Source organism: Asparagus officinalis, chromosome 9, assembly GCF_001876935.1.
Source record: "Asparagus officinalis chromosome 9, Aspof.V1, whole genome shotgun sequence".
NCBI lineage: Eukaryota > Viridiplantae > Streptophyta > Magnoliopsida > Asparagales > Asparagaceae > Asparagus > Asparagus officinalis.
In genome coordinates this window covers 3,124,505-3,148,358 of record NC_033802.1, presented here as the reverse complement: position 1 = coordinate 3,148,358, position 23,854 = coordinate 3,124,505, and the positions used below count along the sequence as shown (strand labels likewise).

Sequence of the window (23,854 nt, the reverse complement as noted above, 5' to 3'; positions counted from 1 at the left end):
TTTTGGGTTTAAAGATAAATACAAAAGGTGAATTGGGCTTAAAGATACAAATAATAGTACTTGGGTTTAAAAATAAATGGGAGTAAACAAATGGGTCTAAAAGCAAAAACCCCTTTTATTTATAATTTCTGATGGTCAATGTCAATGTTATGGAAAGTTTAAGCGCTAGGTTGACATCCAAGTAGATTTCTTAAGTGATGGTGTTGAAAGTTTTGCTAAAGGTCAGAAGAGATAGAGAAAGCGTTCATAGTTGGAGGAAGTGGATACTACAATGGAGGAAATCACAATCAATACATAAAGCGTGCAATCCATATAGACAAACCACGCTCCTCTAGGCGCTCCCAGAATCTAGGTGGGCAGCCTAGATACTGCTTAGGCGCTAGGTAGGTGGCCAAGCTACCACTGAGGCCTAGCAGTACGCCTACACGGGCTAGGCGAAGGCTTTTTAAGACATTGTGAATATGATTACTAAAACCTATAACCAACCGTTTATGGTTATGGATATGATTATGTGGTGAAATGTCTAGATCCGTATCTGAAATATCCGAAAATGTGTTGATCATACAATTGGAATTGTTTTAGTCCTTAGGTTAATAGATTTGAGACTAATTTTGATGATCAAAAGATCCACTCTTAGCTTTTCAGATATAACGAACATGTTAATGAACTATTTTGTATCGCATGAACTATATTTTTTTATATATTATTTGGCTTTCTCGTATCCCTTTAGTATCCACATGTACATCCACATATATCTCCGCATTTATATTCATATCTCTATTCAATTTCAGTGGATATGAATATGAGTTTTTCTTTTGAAGGCTATCCGTACCTCTATCCATTGAATGACAAGCAAATACTGATATGATAAGTATCATATATAAGTCATATCCGAAATGTATGCACCTATAGTGAGAACAATGGATGACCATATTACATATTTTTGTTTGGATTAATACATAGTTTCTGGAAAGAGAGATGAGCTAAATATATGCGGATAGACCCCTTGTATTGTAGTCCAATTGCAGGTAGAGCCCTTTAGTTCTATTGGTGTAGATAGACTCCCTGAGTGAATCCTTTTTTACTCTTGAAGTAGAGTCAAAAAAACTTAGTCAGGACCTCAAAGGTCTATCTGCACTTTGGAAATAGAACAAGGGGTCTGTCCGTGCCAATAGAACCGCAGAGGGTCTATCCATAATTGGGCAATAGTACAAGGCGTCTATCTACAATTAACCCTAAATATGAACATCAAGAGACCATGATTATGATTTAGACCAAGTAAAAGTAATTAGGGTCAGATTAGCCTATACATGCTAGAACCTTCAAACAATAGATGGTTTTGATTCTTGATTTACAAAGCAATCTAAATAATTATGAGTAGATAAGAAGTGACCACCTCACCAGTAAGAATCAAATTTGGTCCTTGGTACCAATGACACCCATATTTCTCTTTTCTTTATAAGGTTTCATTAATGATTATTTTAGACAGTAATGTGTTCATTTTGGATAGTATATGAAGAATACGTGTTAAAAGACTCTTCAAAGAATCTTCGTTATCGATAAATCACAGGTTCAGGCTTTTCCTAAAGAACATACTCAACGAAGAAACTAAATTTCGAGAAGATTGAGATGTCCAAACATTGGAGATACTGCAACAATCTTTATAGAAGCTAAGATGACATACATAAAATGTAGAACATACGAACAGGAAACTGCCTTAAGACTCTTATTCGCTTAACATCCTTATCTGGTACATTTACATCGCCAAACTGCCTTAGACTCTTATTCGCTTAACATCCTTATCTGGTACATTTACATCGCCTCCATTGCCGCTGACAGGGTCAGATACTCGCTTTGTAACCTGCAAGGATATCTCAATTTACATTACATAATGTAATTTTCATATAGATTTCGATAGAGAAGCTAAACTTGTCATATTTTTTACGCACAGGATATTTCCCTCGACGAAAGATAATAGGTCAACTGTAGATAAACCCCCTGCAGTACCGCTGTTCTGAACTTACTACCGTCTAGTTTTATTGTTGAAGACAGATACCCTGGGTGTATATATATATATATTTTTAACTGCTTTACGCTTAGAGAAAGAGAAATTTGACAAATAGACCCGATGAGGGTTAAAGAGTCACAAAAATCACATAGGGGGTCTACGTGGAACAATAAGGATAGTAAGTTCAAAACAGTGATACTAAAGCTCTATCTGCAATTAACCCCAAAATAAATGTCTGGTACACCAAGACACAATACAAAGATCCACTCAAGTTCAACAATTATAAATGTCATGTGTATATAATGATGTTCATACACCCTCTTTTAACAAAACCAACTGTTTCATTAATCATATACCAACTCAGGTTATTTCATACTCGAATAGCAACAAAATTCAAATTTCTGAGAGAAATATAAATTTAGATATACTAGACGAGGGAGTCAAATAGAAACGCATTTCCAATTTGATAAGAAAATGGCTCTAAAGAAATTTAAGTTCAAAAGTTGAAAGATCTTAACTTTAGAAATGGATAAAAATATATGATGATAAAATAAAAGATTTGCTAGACTTACAATTTCATCTGGAACAATAGCATATCTTTCGGATGGTGAAACCCGGGTTTTGCCTGTCAGATGAAAGGAGTGTGAACAATTCTGACAGCAGAATATACTCAAGTTTCTCTTAAACCAAAGTGAAGGGAATGAAAATCACCAAACAAACCTGTTATAGATTCTGAAGATTCTATCTCCTTACAACCGGAACCATCAGTGCTCAAAATTTCAATAAGCTTTGGGGTGTTACTTCAGATTCAGGAAAACCAAGTATAATGTTAGTTAAATCTTCCTCCCTAAACAAATGATAAAGAAGAGAACTGTTGATGCAACAATATTCACTAGATTTTTTTTTTCTTTTAAGCGATATTCATATCCATCTAATTTAGCTAGGGGCATGGATTTCAATTTTCCAGCTTCAGCAGTAAAAGTTACATAATACACAAAACCTACACAATAGCTTTGTATTCCCTTAACACCAAGGATCTTGCCATTCATCAAACGTAGTAGGAGTTGCGCTAAGATCTTTGTTACTGGATCCAGACTAACAAAAAGTTTCCTTTAGTAATTTGATTTAATAAAGTAACAAGTTTATTCAATTCAGAACTCCTTATGCCGCCAATACTAATTATCCTAGGTTGCCTATCACATGTTAAAGAAACCAGTAAGCTTCTAAAGATATTCTTAAATCTTATTTACCTTAGTGATCACTGATTTTACTGCTCAAACTCAGCTTTTTCACCTTTAGTATGTTTAGCTATTTTTCAGTCAAGTTCCTACAGTATATCCCATCATTAGTGCATCGTCATCGTGAACCAAACCTTTTTCCCCTAAAATTGCCTGTGTATTGATCATAGGCATAGCTTAAGCTTTTCCCCTTCATGCAAGGAGGGGAAAATAGGCTGTGGACTTGCTTATTGAGTAAAGTTTAGGAATAACTGAAGGTGTTACACAGAAAATTTTAAGCTCTTAAGGAATATCATAGATTAACAAGTGGTATAAGTGACCTTTGCATCATTTAAGTGTGAGAGAGAGGACTGCAAATTTTATAGTTGGGAAACTACTCATTCCTTCTACAATGCATCGATAAGAAATACAACTCGTGAGAAAAAATTGGTGAAAGTATTCTAAGTTAAAAGGCCATCCAGTGAATATTTGGTTCTAGTTTATAAACTACAAACATTGATGACGATCTATTGTTGGACAAAGTAATTGCACAGCATCAGAATCAAGTCTACATTAAGTCCAAACTAGCTATAAACCATGAGGGAAAATTGGGAGGCTCAAACAATAGTAAATAATTTATTGACTGTAGATCCTTATTTAAAGATTTTCTGTGACAGATGCAATACCGATCTAAAATATCTCCATGTCCAAGCTGTCCACTTGTACCCCTCCCCCAAGAGAACACATTTTTTCGTTCTGACACAGCAAGAGTGTGCCGCCACCCGCAAGAGATTTGGACAACTTTCTGTACATTGCCAAAAAAACTGTGTCAGGGAAAGCTGAAACGAAAAATAAAAGCCTATTTCTTTCTGTATCATGTGCAACTAACAAACTACATCTCAGAATACTGAGTAAATTTGTCTGTACCCTTCTTCAGTGTTTATACAGATGGGATTGAATTCCATGCTATTGTTGCAATTACTATTTGCTATAATTGAGACTACAGCCTATGTTATTTTAATCGTTTCAAAGTTCTAAGGAGTAACAAAATACCTGTTCGTCTGGAAATTTAACCTGCTGCGGAGAGCAATGATCAATATTATCACCGACACCAACTTGTCCAAACTGTCCAGCATAATAGAAACACGAGTATCAACAAACAGTCAAATAGGTATAATTGATGTGCAGTCAACCAAATAAAACTATAAAAATGCATCATACCAGCAGGCACCACATAAGTGTATGTTTATTGCTTTTATATTGAATAATAGAAAATTCAACTATTGTTCTGATATGTGTAACAATCAACAGCACTTGAGCTGTCAATCCCCTTGTTTTTCTTCTCATCTCTCATCCATCTCAAGAAGTTATGAGTACCAATGTCACTCTCAAAGTTTGGTGAATGTTCGTGCAATGCAGATCATGTAAAAGAGAGGGGTGTTTAAATATCTAAGAATCAATAAGCTTTAATGCTTGAGAGGTACTTATGCAATCTAATCAATTTATAAGTATGGTCCCAAGAACTACAAATGTAGCCATCGTCGCTCATGTATTTGAAGAAAAACTACAGAAATTTCATTAGTGGTATTACTTGTGAAAAACAAGAAGAAACAAAAAATATGTAAAGAAAGATTTAAGCAAGCAATTGAATGCTTCCCTGATAAAGCACTTTACAAATTTTATTATAAAACTATATTCTTTATTGGCATAGTATTTCTTTTTCGTGCCCCTTGTTTTATGAATTTTTATTCTGTCGAGTCATGTGTTTATTTAGCGTTAACACAGGGCACGAGCTCACAACTCACAAGCCATCATCATTTCAACATAACCAATTCTTCATTTGACTGTGTATTCCTTCTTACTCTCATTTCCCTTTTTTTAACATTTTATTTTGTTTTATTTTTATTTATTTTTTTGAAGAAGCTAAAAATAGGTTTGTAGATATTAGCTTTAATGGAACAAAGAAAGACTTATGGACTACCCAACCTATGGCACAAAATTGTCACATAGGGACGTGAATTATAGATTCATATACAAGAGCCAAACCTTGTTCCAACCCCAGCCATAAAGCTGTCCATCTGATGTGAGAGCCATAGTGTGCCTCCAACCACCCGATATCTGAAACCAGACAAGCATAGGTAAGTTCTTAATAGTATGTCCATGTATAGTACACGTAAATTGCTTGAAAACTTGCAGACTAAATATCAAATGAGACATGAAAAAAAAAAGAAAATCATAGATCTCTAATAAATATATAATACGTTAAAGTAGATGCAAAGCTAATATCAAAAATTAATCACTCAAGTAATATTATCAGGATATGTAGCCACAAACTATTAACACGGTGAAGCTGACTGACAACTATAGTAGTTTTCTTCTAATCAGCATCAGGTTTTTTTTTAATGTAAATAAAAGGTGAAGGTAGGTTGCAGACAATAGTTCTAGTTGAACTTTAGCATACACTAGTGGCTTATCAATTTTCTGCATATTCTCAGCATCTGTAGAGATCTGATAATTACTAGACAAACTGTTTCTTCAGAAGAAAGAAACTAGTCTTGTACGGGGGAACCGGTGATTTAGAAACACTATTTAACCGATTTCTAACTACCAATAAATATAGATAGGAAATTGGTTTACTGAACCATTTAGTTCTTGCAGTTACTTTGGATATGCTTTTGGGTGTAAACAAAATTGAGACAGCCTTGTATTATGCAGTTGTGATAATTAGCACAAACTTGTGCAGTATTGTGGTTATATATGAACTAAAACTTAGAGAGGTCTAAACTCTACATATAGAGGAACCAGAAGGTAATTCTTAAAATAAGAAAATTGAAAATACATAAAGATGATAGCAGAATTGTTTTCCCCATGACTATTTTATGGTTAAGTTATTTCAATTCTAAATCGGTATTGCCACAAAAGGTCAAAGGCAAGTATTATGTATAAAAAAGGTATTTGAGTGATTTGATTCGAAACTGAACAGATTCAGTGATGAATTTCACAACAAATTTTAGTAAAGAGAGTTATCTTGCCAAAAGCAAAGCATGTAGCTATTGAAATCAAAATTTCCAGGAGGTTTATAAAATAAGCTAATGTGAAAGGGAGAAATCATGCAAAACCCAAATCTAAGAATGCCTTGTAGAAAAAAGCTTGATTATCCTAATAACAGTAGTTTTCCTTCCTAGAATATTACTTCCCTTGCAATTGTTATTATAAAATTCATGTTTACAAAAAATTGTACTAGTCATAAATGAGCTTCACTGGATAAAAGTACAGCTTACAAACTCCAATAATAACATTCAATTAACATCTAACTGTTCGTGAAGAACAAACAAATCAAAGTTAGAACATCAGCCATACCTGAGATATGCATCTATCTTTTAACACTTCCACCAGATGAGGAATGAGATGATCTTTGAAGTCTCCATGCCCTAGTTGACCATATTTGCACCATCCATAAGTGTATAAGGTACCAGAGGAGGAAACAGTTATTGTATGACGCCACCCACATGCTATGGATACCATCTTTTGCCCCTGAAAAAGGGTATGTGTGCAAGCAAAAATCATAAACATTTAATATTTGCAATAAGAAAGCACAATTAGCATAAAACCACTTATATAAATCTAAAGACTAAAGTTCCAACGAAGCATGAGCTTATAGAAATTTAAGCTAACAAATTAGATTACAATACTTCCAGAAAAATACAGGAAATGTGGACATACATTTGTCTGAAGAACCTTTTCTGGGATTAGACGGTCATTTCGGTCACCTAGGCCCAAATTACCATACTGGCCCCAGCCCCATCCATATAGGTCGCCATCTTCTGTAACCGCAGCAGTATGTTCAGCACCCGCAGCGATCATTTTCACAGGAATTCCCTGAAATAATCACCCAACATATCATGCTTAATGCCCATTTTTTGAAGCAAAAAAATAGAAAAATAAAAAGAAAATACCCTCCAAAAAACTACAAACCATAACAGGTTGTATAATTTAAGAGAAATGAGGGATAATCCGATGAAAAGATAATCAGCATAGGAGAGGCTTGTAAGTTGTAAATTAGTTCTAGTGTTGCATCCAACAGTTGCCAGCAAATTGAAAACAAGGTTACACTCTAATAAACATTTGGAACTGAAAGCAAAGATAAAAATGTAAAACACCTAAGATTTAACATGTAGGTTTTACTTTACAACTTAACTTTGGATCAACACTGGGGGCAGATTGTATACATTATCCAATTAAACAATCAATATAGATAGAGTAGAACAAGCTGTCGGTTACATTCCCATAGAGCATTCTCCCAGCATACCCTATCAAACTGTTCTAAAAATTACTGTTACCGCTTACAGGCATCTCAAAGTAATTCTTTCACAACTGCCCCTATTAATTTATGATGATTTGTATTCAAAGTTCTAGATACCAAATTAATAAGCCAGGAAGGATAGTAGCTAATTGTACCTCAAATGCTTGAATCTTTTGTGGTATAAGAGAATCCTCAGTGGTCCCAAGACCAAGCTGCCCATTCTGGTTCCGCCCCCAACTTTAGCAACAAAAGAAACCAAATGAAAAATTACATGAAAATAATACATTGATGCTAAATAAAAATTAACAACGTACAACATAGTATTGTACAGAATTATAAAAACATCCTACCCTAAGTTATTTACCTGCAGGCTGAACCACCAGATTACCAAAATGAGAACTGCAACTCGCACGATATTTTTGAAAACAAGAAATAGAATTGTGAAAATCCAGGGCTTACTCGGACACGTCACTTAAAGCTAAAAGATTAACCAAAAATTGTGTAATGTAATCATACGCTAGACAGAAAAGGTTTAATTTGAGAAAGGAGCTGATTAAATTTAAGGAAGAAACGTAACATCAAACAGATCAAGACATCAAGACTTTCCCATGCACTAGAAAACTTCTGGTGCAGGGAAATTCAGTTTATGTACAAGCATTACAAGGATCTTTTCCCCACTTGAAATTGCTTCTCCCTCCCTCATAATATGGAAGAGATAGTTCCTTTAGTAATGATAAAGGCATGTTTCAACTTTCAAGACACAAATTCACATCCCTTACACCCTCCTCAAGTTCCTCTTAATAAAGATAAGAAGACGCATGAAAACGCCAAAAATGCTGATGCAACTTCAGGGGATATTGTTAAGGTGATGATTTCAAAATGACTGTGATTTAAACCCCAGGTACTTTAGGGGCAACTTAGTTTGTAAATGTGTCATTATTTTTCACTTTTCATCGAATCTTGGTAGTTTACCATACATCTTCATTTTTTTATCACACAAATAGAAATGAAAGTGATGGAGAGAGAAGAGAGAAGGCACAAGCCCCACTTTCAGAATTTTTTTTTTATTACATGCAAGTTAGATCAGAGAAAAAAGAGCAATATGTGCAGGTTATCTAAAACTAAAAAGAACATTCACATTAGTTTGTTTTCAATATGGAAAGCTGATGATGGAAGGATAACTTATACCGATACCAATAAGGATAAAATATCGAACCTAGGAACCCTCTATTAGAAGATAAAAATGTAACCCTCAGCCCTCACCACAACTTCGGAGTTTTAGGATAATGGTTAAGAGGGATTTAAAGATGGTATTAGAGCAACCTAGGTTCAAATCCCAACGGCCATGAATTTAAAGTGAATATTCCAAAAATTGACACTACTGCGTGAGTCCATATTTCGACCTGCAAAAAGGGCTCTCAACCTACAGGGATATGTTAAAATATAACCCACAACCCTCACTACAACTTCAAAATTTCGGTGTAATGGCTAAGGACTTTAAGACCCTCGAACAGGCTTTAAATAAGTGTACCATTACCTAATGGTGTATTTGGCAACCCTTACAAATTGGGCTAGGATATCTAGTTTTACTCTAAACCAGACCAAGTAGTTTTACTCTAAACCGGACCAACTTTAAACCAAAGGGTGCTGGTCCAAAAAAAGAACCAATTAAAAGGCCACTTTTTGGCCAGGAAATCCGGCTAATATTGGCCTAGTTTTTTCCAAACACCTTTTAACCAAAATGGGATTAGGATCAATCCTAGTCTCTTTTTGAGGAGTTTCCAAGCATGTACTTTGAAACCAAAATTTCACTTTGTAACCAATAACGTTGATGTAAGGTGCTATTACGTGAGTGATCTTGTTGTCCAGAATAATTTGCTACAGAATAACAATATACAAATAAGATGGGAAAAAGAGGAAATCCAACTACTTATAATGCAAAATATAGAATATTCTGAATTTATCAAGGAAAAGTGACACAACTCGAAGATAATTGAAATATCAAACTCTACTAAAATAGGCACTCACCTCCGCACCTCCCCATTCATAGTTACAGCCAAACAGTGACTATCTCCACAAGCAATCTGCTTGATCATAATCCCTTGCAATGCTTTGATAGGCTGTGGCATAAACAGATCACTTGAATTTCCATGCCCCAACCTCCCAAAATCTCCCCTGAAAACAGCAGTAGCTAAAATATCATGAAAAATAATAATTTCAGTAATAGTTGTAATTTGCAAAAAGATAGTTCCAATTGTAGTTACAACTATTTGTTTTGAAATAAATGCGGAGATGACACACTCTTTGTTGTTTGATTGTATATATGATCATCTTCCAGCTGGTATGACAACATCGCCACAATCGACTTGAAACAGAGTGGCATCATGATCTAGAAACTTAACTAATTTGCTTCTTCTTCTAATCCTTCTTCTTCCCTCCCATTATGCTTCTCCCTCTTCTCCCTTTTCTTCTATTTCTCTAGGCAGTGTTAGGTCTCATGTTTATGAGTCTACCATCTAATCTGATTTTGAGATTAACAAACAATTCCTAACATCGTTTGTCGAGTGTTTGCATTTGATTATTAAGTATCCTACACAAAGATTCTCCATTGGAGGTTGGTTGGACTTGCACTTACATGATCATAACCATTGGAGGATGAAAGGAAATCGGAATGAAGCCGTCACAATTCAAGTCAACCACATTATTGCTTTATCCATACTACGAAGAGGATGATCGTCCAAGATCAAGCGCCACGAGATCATTTAGCTTGGGTATTTTACTTTAGGTGTTTACTTTATGTGTTATGCTTAAAAGCTCAAACCACACACACATTTGTTTAGATTTATCGCCGTTTTCGGATTATAGACTTAACGACTATTTTATATCTTTCCTTAAGTCTAATAATCTATTGAAAGGTATCTCAAACTTATTTGAAGAAATTTCATCAAAATCAAGTATTTAACAAACTCGCATTTTTGACCGTTTTGCAAACCAGTGAGTTTTCACTCTTGGAAAATGATATTTTAGAAATTCCTTTTCTAATATATTTATTTTCAGATATATAAACATTTCCCCATGTTTTATTATTTTTGGAGTTGATTTACTATTTTAAATCAAATTTACAAAATCAACTCTTCAAGAAATTTCAGAAACTGGAATATCTATTTTTTGGTTAGAGAGTTTTCACAAATGCGAAGTGATATTTCAGAAATTTCTTCTCTAACATGTTTATCTTCATGTGTATAAATATTTTTTAAAGTTTTACTATTTTTAGAGTTGATTTTCTATTTTAATTTGAATTTAGAAAATCAGTTTTTCAAAATCCAGGTTTATGTGAATAGTGCATAAGTCGACCGATTTTTTCCATAAGTCGACCGACCAGTACGTATAAGTCGACCGATTTTTTTATAAGTTGACCGACCAGTACATTTTTCAACCTGAGTTTTTCAGTCTCATCAGTTGACTGATTACTTATATCAGTTGATCGATGAAGTGTTATCAGTCAACTGCTTTTTCTCATCAGTCGACCGAACGACTATTTTTCTGTAACGGCTAGTTTTTGTTGAGCTTTATTTTTGAGGCTATAAATAGTCCTCAACCCTTAGTTCTTTCACAAGAGTTTTACAAGAGTTTAAAGAGGGTTTACACTAGTTTATTTCTAAGTTTTGGTGTGTTTGTTTATGTGAAGAAAGTTTAACAAAGAGAATGAATTCAATTTCAGATTTGAGTTCAACCTCAAATTTATTCTTCTACATCTCTTTGTTTAGAGAAGTTCTTCTAAACTCATTTTCTAGCTAATTTTATATTTTGATTATCATATATAAGCTAGTTTAAATTGAGTTTAATTTCATTTACTCATTGTTTACACACACAACTACTTGAGCTTAAGTATTTCACATATAGTATACTTAGGTTAAGAGTGTATCTTGAGTGAGCTTAAATTTCATTCTCGTCTTTGTTAGAGAACAAATCTTAATTTCCACTAATTGTGGAAACACGTTGTAATACACAAGGACACTTAGAGGAATGGTTGGGAGAGATCGGGATCAATTCCAAGAAGAGCGGCTTGACTGTATAAGCCTAAGGAGAGATGTAGGCTGCTTAAAAATTATTGTAGATAGCTGATCCCCATCAAACACCGATGACGAAAATTATAATTTGATGACTTCCAGAAGGCTACAATTTAAAAACTTTCACAACAACCGATGAAAATTTTAATTCAACAACATTCACAATCAATGTCGGGAGTTACAATCTGATGACTCTCATATTTTCAAGAGCCAAGATGAATGTTACAAGATGATGATCTTTGTAATGTTCTAGCAAAAGAGACTACAAATTGACGGTCTTTTCAAATCAAAACGCAGATATCTCTCAAACCGTAAGGAATTTAGCGAAACGGATGGGAGCAAACCGAACTCAAACCCTTAGGGTTAGTTTGCTCAGCTTTGATCGGCTCCGTCTCGTCGAGAGTCGATTTTCATATATAATTCGTCCAATTTCGACTTACGGTTTGAAAGTTATGACATGTTCTTCGTAACAAGTTATGTTCTGAAGTCCGTCTGCAAGACTGGACTTCGCCTGAACATTGGACTTCGCCTGAAGCTCGCCAAGCATGAGGCTTGCCTCTGCATTCAAGAGTCAAAACGACGCAACCACTGCGTAATCTAGCTGCAAACGCAGCTCAAACCCAGCCGCAAACGCAACTCAAACCCAGCTGCAAACGCAACTCAAATCTAGCTACTAACGCAGCTTCCAAACGCCGCAGACGTAGCTTCCAGACGCCGCAGACGCAGCTTCCAGACGCCACAGACGCAGCTTCCAGACGCTGCATTCGAACGCAAAATTCGTGCCTAGCAACACAGGACATGCGTTTGACTCGTTCAAACACGAGTTGAACGGTTCCAGAAACCATTTTCTCCCCACGATTTGAGGGATTTCTGCCTCACTTAGGAGCGGATTAAAGGGACGGTTACACCCCTTAATCTTCTATAAATAGCTAAAATTTTAGCTTAATTAAGGGGAGTCCTTTGGACAGGAATTTCTAGAAAATTAAGATCGGCACAAGGCTTATTGGAAGAAGAAGGATCTCGGCAATCTTCAGACCCTCGGAGTGGTTCTTTGAGCTTTCATCAACCTTGGCTTATAAACCAATTTCGGTTAAATCAATTAACTCTTTCAAAGAGTTCTTTCAAAACTCGTTCTGAGTTCTCAAACTCGTTAAGAGTTTCAAACTTGTCACGCAAGTTCGTCCAAGACTTCGAGTAAAGAGGCGAAGACCGTGTTCTAACGAGGTGAAACTTTTGAATCGTCAACGGAAAGTAAACTCGACGTGAGTATTTGAGGGAGGAATTTCATCGACACTAAGAAGAGCCCAGGTTAAACAAAGGGAATGATCTCCATCGATCTTTCTCTCTTTTGTAAATCGGGAATCCGATACAAGAAGATTGTAATTTTTTTTTCTAAGTTGTTAGAAAGAGATTGCATTGAGAAAATTATAACCCATTTTTTTCTAAGTCAGTTAGAGAGAATAACACAAATTCAATTCTCTATTTTTTTCTTTCAATTTTCCTTACAAACAAAAGATGGTGACTCTGCTAGGGACAAGCTTCACTAACGAAGAAGTGATAGCGCAATCCGACGTTAACCTCATTGGAACCACGGTTGAAACTCTTGTTGTGGAGTTTGATCAAGCCAACTATGAGGAGATACTCTCCTCCGGATCCCTTAGCCCCAAGGCTATTTGCAAGATCCGCAAAGTCTCCAAAGAGACTAAAATTCCAATCGTTGCCGAACCACCAAAAGAAGGCCTCTCCTTTGGACCAGATCTCTCGGACAACCTCTCCTTTAAAGGAGTAGGCTCAGCCGCAACCAAACTCGTCAATCGAGTTGAAGGTTCTACACCCGCACCAAAACGACGGATATCGGGTCACAAGACTCATTGCGGTGACAAACTAGATCAACATAGATAACAACACTACAAAAGCCTTAAAACAGGTTAAGAAGAATGCAGCTCGACGAATGAGGAGATTCCGACGACGAGCACAATTCCAAGAAAGTCGATCCTCCAATCAACGCGAGCCATGCGTTTGTGAGCCTTAGCAAGAGCTCTGCATTTCTGCTCCAGAACGCAAGCTTTACGTTGATGAGCCCAAATACGAGCCTCGCGTGATCCAACTAAAATGCAACCCTCAAGGGAACGTTCTAAAATCAAAACGTAGTCCCCAGGGACGCGTTCCAACACCAAAACGTAGTGCTCTGGGATGTGTTTTCCAAACAAAACGTAACTCTCAAGAGTGCGTTCCAGAACCAAAACGCAGGTCTCCAGACCGTGTTAATCAGCCTGAACGTAGTTCTCAGGAGAACGTTCCAGAATCCAAACGCAAGTCTCTAGACTGTATGGATCCACCAGAACGCAACCCTTGAGGGCGCGTTTCATTAGCAAAACGCAGACCTCAGTCCTGCGTTACTCAAACTAAACACGAGCCTCATGTTCCTTCTTCAGGACACGATGTGATTCGTCGTGTCAGAAAAGACCAACATGGATTTAAAATCCATGTTCGTTAAGAACCAGTCCTGTCTACTGATGGACAGGGGGTTCCAGCTTTAACCTCACGTTCAGTGATAAATGCTTCCCAAATCTCCGACTTAAGAGAACTTTTATCAAGAGAAAGACTGACGCAACAAGCCACTTATTCATGTCAATGTGAGCGGCTTATTTCTGTGGTCCTCTCAGAATGTCAATGTTGTGCTTATGTGCCTAGGCGATCAGTGTTTGACCAATTGACGAGCGTTGCTCGACCAAGCAAACGACGACGTCATTACAAGAAGTATTCAGATACCGAGTATCCTGAAGTCATTATCAATGTGATCGGTAGAGGGAGTCATCAGTCCCTAGTTCTGATGGGTCAGAAACAGATCGTTCTCCAAGCGTAAGAGAAATCGCTAACGAGTTTGAATGAATCTATCAACGCATTCGGATGCGAACATGAGTCATTCCCCCTGTCAACTATTAGAGGTTAGCCAGAGAAACCAATTCCAATGACAAACGTTCAGCCATCACAGAGTCTCAATCACCAAGCTCTTTCGTTAGACATGAGAGCTTCGCCCACATAGCAGAAAATTCTGAAGATCTGTCAAAAAGGATTGATGAGCAGGCCATGCTCAAATCACAACAGGAGACCCTCAATGAACTCTGGATCCTGATGGCCCAAATTGTCGCAGACAGGGCCAAATCTCAGAAGATAGATTCGCCATCAAGGCAAGAATCTTCCCGGAGAGAAAAATCATTTTCATCCCGACCTCACACAAGCAAAGGGAGGAAAGTGGTTGATGGTATTGCTTCTGATCAAGAAGCCTACAACTTGGAATCTTTCTTTGAAGAAGGAAGAGAGACTGAGAACGAGCAGAATCTCCAATCTGTCAAAATGAAAGAATTAGAAACTCGTCTCAATGTCATTGCTAACAGAAACGAGCTCCAAGATGAGAGAATTGCTAGGCCCTATCCTGCCGAATGGGATGCAACCACTTATCCTCCAAAATTTGAGATCCCGACACTACAAACTTTTGATGACACGGGATCACCGAATCAACATATCTATCATTTCAAGTCACAGACTAAGAATGTGATATCAAACGACGTCATACTGGCTCGATGGTTCATTGGCACCCTCAAGAGAGTTGTCTTTAAATAGTTCAGAAAACTGTATGCCGGATGTATCTAAAAATAGACGAATCTAGAGAGACTCTTTCTGTCAAGATTTTTTGAAGAGAATATAGAAGTCTCCATCCATACCCTTCTCGTCACTAAGCAGAAGAAGAGGGAGCCCATCAAAACCTTTGTCAAGAGGTTCCGAAGCATGGCTCTTCGATATTCGTCACGTATGACAGAATCTACCTTAGTGAAGACCTATCGACACAACTTACAGACCAATCTTCTAGCACAAATAAGGGTTGCAGAATGTCGTTCCTGAAGACAACTAATCTCTCTCAAGACGAACAGGCTAAAAAAATTATTATCATGGTCAAAACCGAAGAACAAAGTAAGCAGAATCAATCTGAGCAATGGGACCAAGCCCAATCTTCTCAGTCAGAAAGGGAAGATACTACGACCACTGAAACTAATTCTCTTTAATAGGATGGTGAATTCACAAAGCTATCACGTTAACAGTTACCTCTGATAGCCAAACTCTTTAGATGACGGCCTGCTATGTGACGTATTCCAATCATAGTTGTTATATTCCAATATCACTGAATGACTTGACGGATAGTGACCTACTAGGCGATGTGTCATGTTTACCCATTTTTCCTCTCTATACTTGTTCAAGATTGCGGGTTGGTTTATTTATGATCCACTGGATTATGAGTAATAAATTTTCTAAGTTATGTTCAACAAGACACATCTGTCAACTGCAAAATTCCTCTCTTGCTAAGTCTTAATCAAGACTAGGGGTTGGTTATTTGTTATCTCAAACAGAATAACAAATTGACAAAACTATCAAGGTAACAATACACTTCTGATAGTCAATTCCTCTAATAATCCCTTATCAATCTCCTTCAATAGGATAATAAATCATCAAAGTTGCTCCGATCGTAACACATTCCTGTCACGTTAACATTACACCTCTGACAATCAACTTATCGACTCTCTTCAATAGAATGATAAGTCTATAAAGTTGCTCTGATCGCAACAAATTCTATCACATTAACATCACACCTCTGACAACCAATCAACTTATCGACTCTTTTCAATAGAACGATAAGTCCTCAAAGTTGCTAACATTACATATCTGACAATCAACTTATCGACTCTCTCCAATATAGCAATAAGTCCTCAAAGTTACTCCGATCGTAACAAATTCCAAGCACGTTAACATTACACCTTTGATAATTAACTTATCGACTCTCTCCAATAGAGGAATAGGTCCACAAACCCGTCAAGTTAACATCACACCTCTGAAGACCAAATTAACTTATCGATTCTCTTTAATAGAGCGATAGATCCATAAAATACTGTTAGGTTAACATTACACCTCTAACAGTCAAGCCCCCAATGAACTTGTTAATCCTTTTTCAACAAGAATAGTAAGTTTTCATTATAAAATCCTCAGCGGATTAAAATTTTTCTAGAATTATCCTAATTATATAGAAAAAAATCTGAATTTCACTCTAAGTGAAAATTCATACCAAGTTAATACTACACCTCTGACACTTCTAACTTTTTTTAGTGTTTCAAGTGGAAACATAGCACAAGAAGAAATAGCGGCAAAGCCTACGTATTCAATATCGTAGCAGATTATTAATAACACTGAAATCCATGCCTTACACGCATGAGGGATTTTATCTTGATCTCTAACTAGAGATAAGTCAGTATTAACACATGCTGTCGGGTGGTCTATTCCCGTAATAATGATAAAATCTACGTATTCAACATCATAGCACCAAAAATCTATGTCTTTCACGCATGAAGGATTTTATCTTGATCCCTAATTAGAGATAAACCTACGCCTAACATGCGTTGCCGGGTAGTCCATTCCCGTGAAATTATCAAAATCTATGTATTCGGCATCATAGCACTAAGTCCAAGAGAGTTCACTCTTTTAACACAACGTTACATGTGAAAAACAGATTTAGACAATCAACATGCTAGCCCGACTTAAACGGTAGTCGGTAAAGGCTAATCAAATTCTTTGATGGCTGAGGATTTACCAAAAATTCTATGAATGTTTGCGGGTCCATTAGCTGAAATACGAGACCTTCTGCTCACGAGGAATATGTACCATCGCTACAGTTTCTCTTCGAAGCTCATCCTCACACGAGTCCTGCGTGACAAATCCCTTCAATCACGATGCCTTCGAAGCGGGTGCAGAGAACAACTCATTTATGATAAGGAATCAACATCTCTAATATCAGAGTTGAATCCAAAGTATTTCGAAAACTCGTCTCGGTCAACCGCGAACTTTCAAAAACTTTAAAGGGGGTTCTGTAGGTTACCTAAAATTTACTGTAGATAGTTGATCCCCATCAAACACTAATCATGAAAGTTATAATTTGACGGCTTCTAGAAAGCTACAATTTAAAAAATTCCACGTAGATCGATGAAGGTTACAATCTGACGACATTCATAACAACCGATGAAAGCTCTAATTCAATAACATTCACAATCAACATCGAGAGTTATAATTTGATGACTCTTATATTTTTAAGGAGCTAAAACGAAGATTACAAGATGACGATCTTTGCAACATTCTAGCAAAAAAGACTATAAATTGACGGTTTCTTCAAATCAAAACACAGATATCTCTCAAACCGTAAGGAATTTGACGAAACGGACAGGAGCAAACTGAACCCTTTGGGTGGGTTTGGTCGGCTCCTCTCGTCGAGATAGTCGATTTTCATATATAATTCGTCCAATTCCGACTTACGATTTGAAAGTTATGACTTGTTTTTTACAAGTTATGTTCTGAAATCCGTCTGCAAGACTGGACTTCGCTTGAACATTAGACTTCGCCTGAAACTCACTGCAAACACAACCACGACGCAGCTTCCAGAGTCAAAACGACGGAACTACTGCGTTCCAGAGTCAAAACGACGGAACCACTGCGTAATCCAGTTGCAAATGCAACTCAAACCCAGCCGCAAATGCAGCTTAAACACAGCTGCAAACACAGCTCAATTCTAGCTGCTAACATAACTTCTAGACGTTGTAGACGCAGCTTCCAGACGCTGCAAACGCAGCTTCCAGATGCTGCAAACGCAGCTTCCAGACGTCATAGACGCAACTTCCAAACGCTATAAACGCAGCTTCCCAACGCTGCGTTCGAATGCAGAATTCGTGCTAAGCAACGCAGGACCTACGTTTGACTCGTTCAAACACGAGTTAACCGGTTCCAGAAAATGTTTTATCCTCACGATTTGAGAGATTTTTGCCCCACTTAGAAGCGGATTAAGGGAGCGGTTACACCCCTTAATCTCCTATAAATAGCTAAATTTTTAGGTTAATTAAGAGGAGTCCTTTGGAGGGGAATTTCTGGAGAATTAAGATCGGCACAAGGCTTCTTGGCAGAAGGATCTCGGCAATCTTCAGACCCTCAGAGTGGTTTTTGGAGCTTTCATCAACCTTGGCTTACAAACCGATTTCGGTTAAATCAATCAACTCTTTTAAAGAGTTCTTTCAAAACTCGTTCTGAGTTCTCAAACTCGTTAAGAGTTTCAAACTTGCCACGCAAGTTCGTCCAAGACTTTGAGTCAAGAGGCGAAGACCGCGAGGTGAAATGTTCGGATCAACGGAAAGTAAACTCGACGTGAGTATTTGAGGGAGACATTCCATCGACACCAAGAAGAACCCAGGTTAAACAAAGGGAAGGATCTTCGTCAATCTTTCTCTTTTTTGTAAATCGGGAATCCGATACAAGAAGATTGTAATTTCTTTTTCTAAGTTTGTGGATACAAAAAAATTATTATGTATCAACAAGCCCTATAAATGAAACTTACTGTGAGGATGATAGTACTACATAAGAAATAAAACTGATATGAGGGATATTACCTCATACAAATTTAAACAAATAAAGGTAGGCCCTCCATATTAATTTATTCAGAGAGGCACGTCTTCTCCTTGTAGTTGTCAAAATTGATGAGCTCAACAAGCCTTGTAAATAAAACCAATATGAAGGTAGTACATCATATAAATCTAAACTAATGAAGGTTAGTCTTCCATATTAATTAATTCAGAGATGCACATATTTTCTTTGTAATTATCAAATTTGTTCAATAAAACTTAATGTGGGGGATAGTACCTCATACAAATCAAAATCAATGTGAGGCGTAGTACCTCACATAAATGAAAATCAAGTTGAGGATGACAGCAGTGTCTCATACAAATCAAAATCAATGTGAGGTGTAGTACCTCATATAAATAAAAATTAAATTGAGTATGATAGCACCTTATGTAAATTTGAAAGTCATGTGATCATAAGCCTTAGCTATAAAATCTAACTCGATGATATTCACCCTCATATGAACCTTATTTTAACTTGAAGGGATACATGCTCTCCATTACACTTATTTTAGAAACATGAAAGATAAGCAGATAGGCACTTGAGAAATGAAAAGCAAAGAAGACGTTTGTTATGATAAACGAACGTAACAATCTTGATAAGGAAGTTTCAATGAGGAAGTTACAATAACTCCCCCACTAATCCGTTTTAAACACCCGGCGATAACTTCCAGTTCCCCTTGGTCTTTCCTATAAATTAAGACCTCATTTGTCATTCAAAAAAAAGATAATAAAAGGAACGACAGAAAAGATAGAGAAAAGACAGAGAGATTGAAAAGAACGAGAGGCTTAGAATTTGAAACAACGACAAGGTCCTCTGTATTTTTTATTTTAAAAAGGGTGGAGGGCTCCAGAACATTGTCTGGAGACCCAAGATCTCATCTTCTTTCTCTTCAATTTTGTAATACATTAAAAAGATTATGAAATTGATCTCTCTCTACATTTGATTCTTGATGTCTATTTAATTTTTTGCTTTCTACTAATCAGGGGTTTCTTTCAACAAGAGTAATTAACAGAAATAAATAAAATTTTGAAAGCATGCACCTCCTAAATTGTTCTTTTTTTACAAACAAAGTGATACTAATATGTATCGGAGTAAATATTTAGAGATTGCTCTACTCTTCTTGAGATTGATGTTACGACTTGGTCAAGAAGAGATTAGCCTACTCAAATATTATTATTTCTCTGATGGATACTAACACCACTTTGAATTTCTTTTACAAACTATACACGTTGGGCATTCCGACGCTTACAAAGTTGTTAGAGAGAGATTGCATTAAGAGAATTATAACTCATTCTTTTTCTAAATCAGTTAGAGAGAATAATACAAATTCAATTCTCTATTTTTTTTCTTTTAATTTCCCTTGTAAACAAGAGGTAGTAATTTCAAGCACTTAGAGAAATGTGACACGGGTAGGCCAACACTTAGAGGAGTGTCTTGTCGAATTGACAATGTGTATTGTAAAAATTTTCGGTGAGCTTTGAAAACCTTTTGTATAGTTATTTTGTAATAGTGGAGAATCTCCTCGAGGTGAGGAGCGAAGACGTAGGTCGAGTGTTAGACCGAAGTCCGTGATCATATTGTTTGTTTGCGTTTGGCTTTGGCGTACTTTTCTTGTGCATATTTTTATATTGTCTCATAATCTATCGCCCATTATTTCATTGCTTATCCTTGCATATTTATCTTGTATATATCATATTGTTAGGATATTATACTAGAAGTTTTTAATTTGGCATCGATGTCGGATTAGATTAGCAATACCCTATTCACCACCACCCCCCTCTAGGATTCTTTCAGTAAGGGCTAGTTTGGTATTGTTGGAGTTTATAAAAGTTACTTATCTAAGCAATAGATATAAGCTGCTGAAAATAATTATTTGGTAATTATATATTATAAGCTACTTTCGAAAGTAGTGAAGGTGTATGTTAAAACTGTAAAAAATCATTTTAAGTGAGAATGATCAAAAGAGAGACACAATTTAGCTACATGCTTAGGGGTAGTAAGAAACATTCCAGGACAAATAAGGTAATATTGTCAAAGGCTAAAGGTATATGATAATGATAAGTGTGGTAGGATTTCCTTTTGGTTCCATCGATTGTTCTTCTGTTATTTCCGTGGTTCATTGTATCTGGGTTGTTTCCTTTTGTTTTGTCATAGTTTAAGCTTCAGTTTCTTTTGTTCGTAGCTTTCTTTTCTTGTAATCTTGTGAGTTGCTTCGTTAAACTCTTAATAATGGAACACAGGGATAGTCATGTAGAAACGGTGAAAACATTGGAGAAGATCAAGAAATATGATGCAGACAGACATTTAAGTGCTTGTCGGTCGACTACGAGCTTTGGCGCGGCCGACCGTAAACGTGCACGACTACAGGGTGTTTTTTCAGTTTTCTGGCCGGTCGATCGCGGCGTCAAGTGCGTTCGACCACGGACCCTGTAATGCATTTTTTTGATTTCTGTCGTTCTGTCTGGTCAACCGCTACGATTTCGACGGTCAACGGCCAGTCGGATTTGGGCCTGATTACGGTTTCCTATTCTGTTTGGGATTGCTGTTTGATATAAATAGCAACCACGTTTTAGGATTTCTTAGGGGAGCTGTTGTGGGGATATTTGGAGCACAGAAAAGAGGTATTTTCTGGAGTTATTGGTTAGGGTTTTGTTTGAGAGATTAAGAGCTTTGTTGGTGAGATTAATTGGTGAGTTGAAGTGATTTGTAAACTCAGTTTGTACTCTTCTTCTCTATTAGTAAAAACCACATCCCCTTCTTGCCTCGTGGACATAGGCAACTTGCCGAACCACGTAAAAATTGATTATTTGTGTTTGTGCCGTTATTTTGAATTGTTTGGCTTCTCTCTTGACGTTTGTGTTTGGTTCCTCGAAGCACAACAATTGGCTTCCACGCACAAGTCATTCATGGTCTAATGCTTTTAAGCATCTGTGATACCAAATTAGCCCTAAATCCCTAGGACATATTGCCCGGTTACTAAAATAAACAATTTATTTTCACTGTACTTTTATTGCTTTTAGAAATGTAAATGAAAAAATAGGCCTTTTCCCACAACACAAAAAAAACATTATTGCAAAATGATCCTATATTAATGTCAAACCATTTACGTAAGAAATGTTATTTTTACAAAAATACCCATAATGATTAGAAACAAATAACTACAACTACAACTACTACAACACATTTTTAAAAACTAAGTGGCTGTTTGGTTCAATTTCTATAAAAAATAGAAAAAGGAAAACACCCAAAAGGTAGATTTCTTTGTATTTCTATAAAAAATTATAGGAAAAGTTTTGAGAACTCAAAGATAACAATTTTTCTTGTTTCTTGTACTTTCTTTGTTTGGTTCAAAACATGAAATTGGGCCCATTATTTTATAGAAATAGCATGATTTCTTTTTCTTTTGTTTGGTTGAATATGAAAAATCTATAGAAAAGTTTTGCTAATCTTATTCATCTCTTAACAACGGAGAGTGTGATGTGAGATTATTGCAAGATCCGATGCATGTGGGACTAAACAAATGGAGAGGGTTTGGTTCATTACCAAAGATGATATTATATCACCTGATCAACATATGAAAGGACTAGAAATCTGCATAGCTCTTGTGCTCTAAGTCTAAATAAACCGGAGAAATTAAAGAAATTGAGCACCATAAACAGTTCATTAACGAAAATTGAAGACATGAACAAGCATGAGCACTATTGAAGAAATTGAAGAAATTTCAGCCATACTAGAACCCACAAATCAGCCGCTCGAAAAGGGGTTTAGGCTTTTTTTACCTCAAATCGGCGCAGAAACGAGTACTCGAGCAATCCGACGAGGTATCGATCGACAAAAATCAACTTTTTAACCAAAGAACTGATTATTCAAGAACCCCCAAATCAACCGCACCGTAAAAAACTGAGATTGGAGAAAACCAATGAAGCTTGAGCTCGAGCAAGCGATAATGGCAAAAAGACCTGAGCACAAGACCAGGAGGAAGACGAAAAGATGCAAAGCAGTTGGTTCGTCAGTGGATTTGGGGGCGGGAACGAGAGCGAAGAAAATGTTTTCGTCTGGAAAAATAGGTACGGGTAGATAGGAAATTGGTTTTAAATTATTCGTGTCAGATTGCTGGATGATTTCAGCCCATTTTGAGAGTAATTTGATTCTTATAAAATGGGGTACTTTTCTGTACCTCATAGAAAAAATTTATGTAATTTTTTTTTTTTTTTTTTGAATTAAACGCAAGTTGATAGAAATCTACCGAAAATTTTTATTTATAGAAATACTACCGTCAGCCCTTTTCTATAAACCTAGCGAACCAAACACCCCCTAAACCAAAAAGAAATTTGGTAAATTCACTCACCACCCCCAACTGTAAACTTGCAACTCATCCTCAGAGTAAGCAGTAGTATGATCAGCTCCGCAAGCAATCGACACAATCCCCGGGCTACTCAGCGCACTCACCAGCGTCGGAAGCAGACGATCCTCAGCATCTCCGTGCCCTAACTGCCCATCCTCGCCTCGTCCCCAGGAACACGAACACAGCACGCTGCCAGCTGCCACAAATCCCAAAAAGAAAAAGAATAATCACTCCTTTTTTTTACTCAAAACCCCTAGAAAACAGAAGGGCGGGCTTCGAAACCCTCAGGAATGTTTCAGAAGCCGGAAAGCTTTTTGTGGTTGCTTCATAAAAGGGCCGAACTTTGGGGGGGTTTGTGATACTTTACCCAAAATTATAAAGGAAAGAGACGTTGTACTTACAGAGGAGGGCAACGGAGTGGCT

General features: G+C 36.7%; 1 protein-coding gene across 1 annotated transcript; it reads right to left on the bottom strand.

Moving 5' to 3' along the window:
* Window positions 1,526-23,652, bottom strand: LOC109823684 (ultraviolet-B receptor UVR8-like; the record flags this gene model as incomplete). Its single annotated transcript, XM_020390016.1, has 11 exons — window positions 1,526-1,861; window positions 2,581-2,633; window positions 2,729-2,808; window positions 3,912-4,030; window positions 4,279-4,350; window positions 5,272-5,343; window positions 6,586-6,759; window positions 6,949-7,104; window positions 7,684-7,765; window positions 9,557-9,703; window positions 23,435-23,652. Coding segments are annotated over 11 exons (1,260 nt in total), but the record flags the coding sequence as incomplete, so codon positions are not given.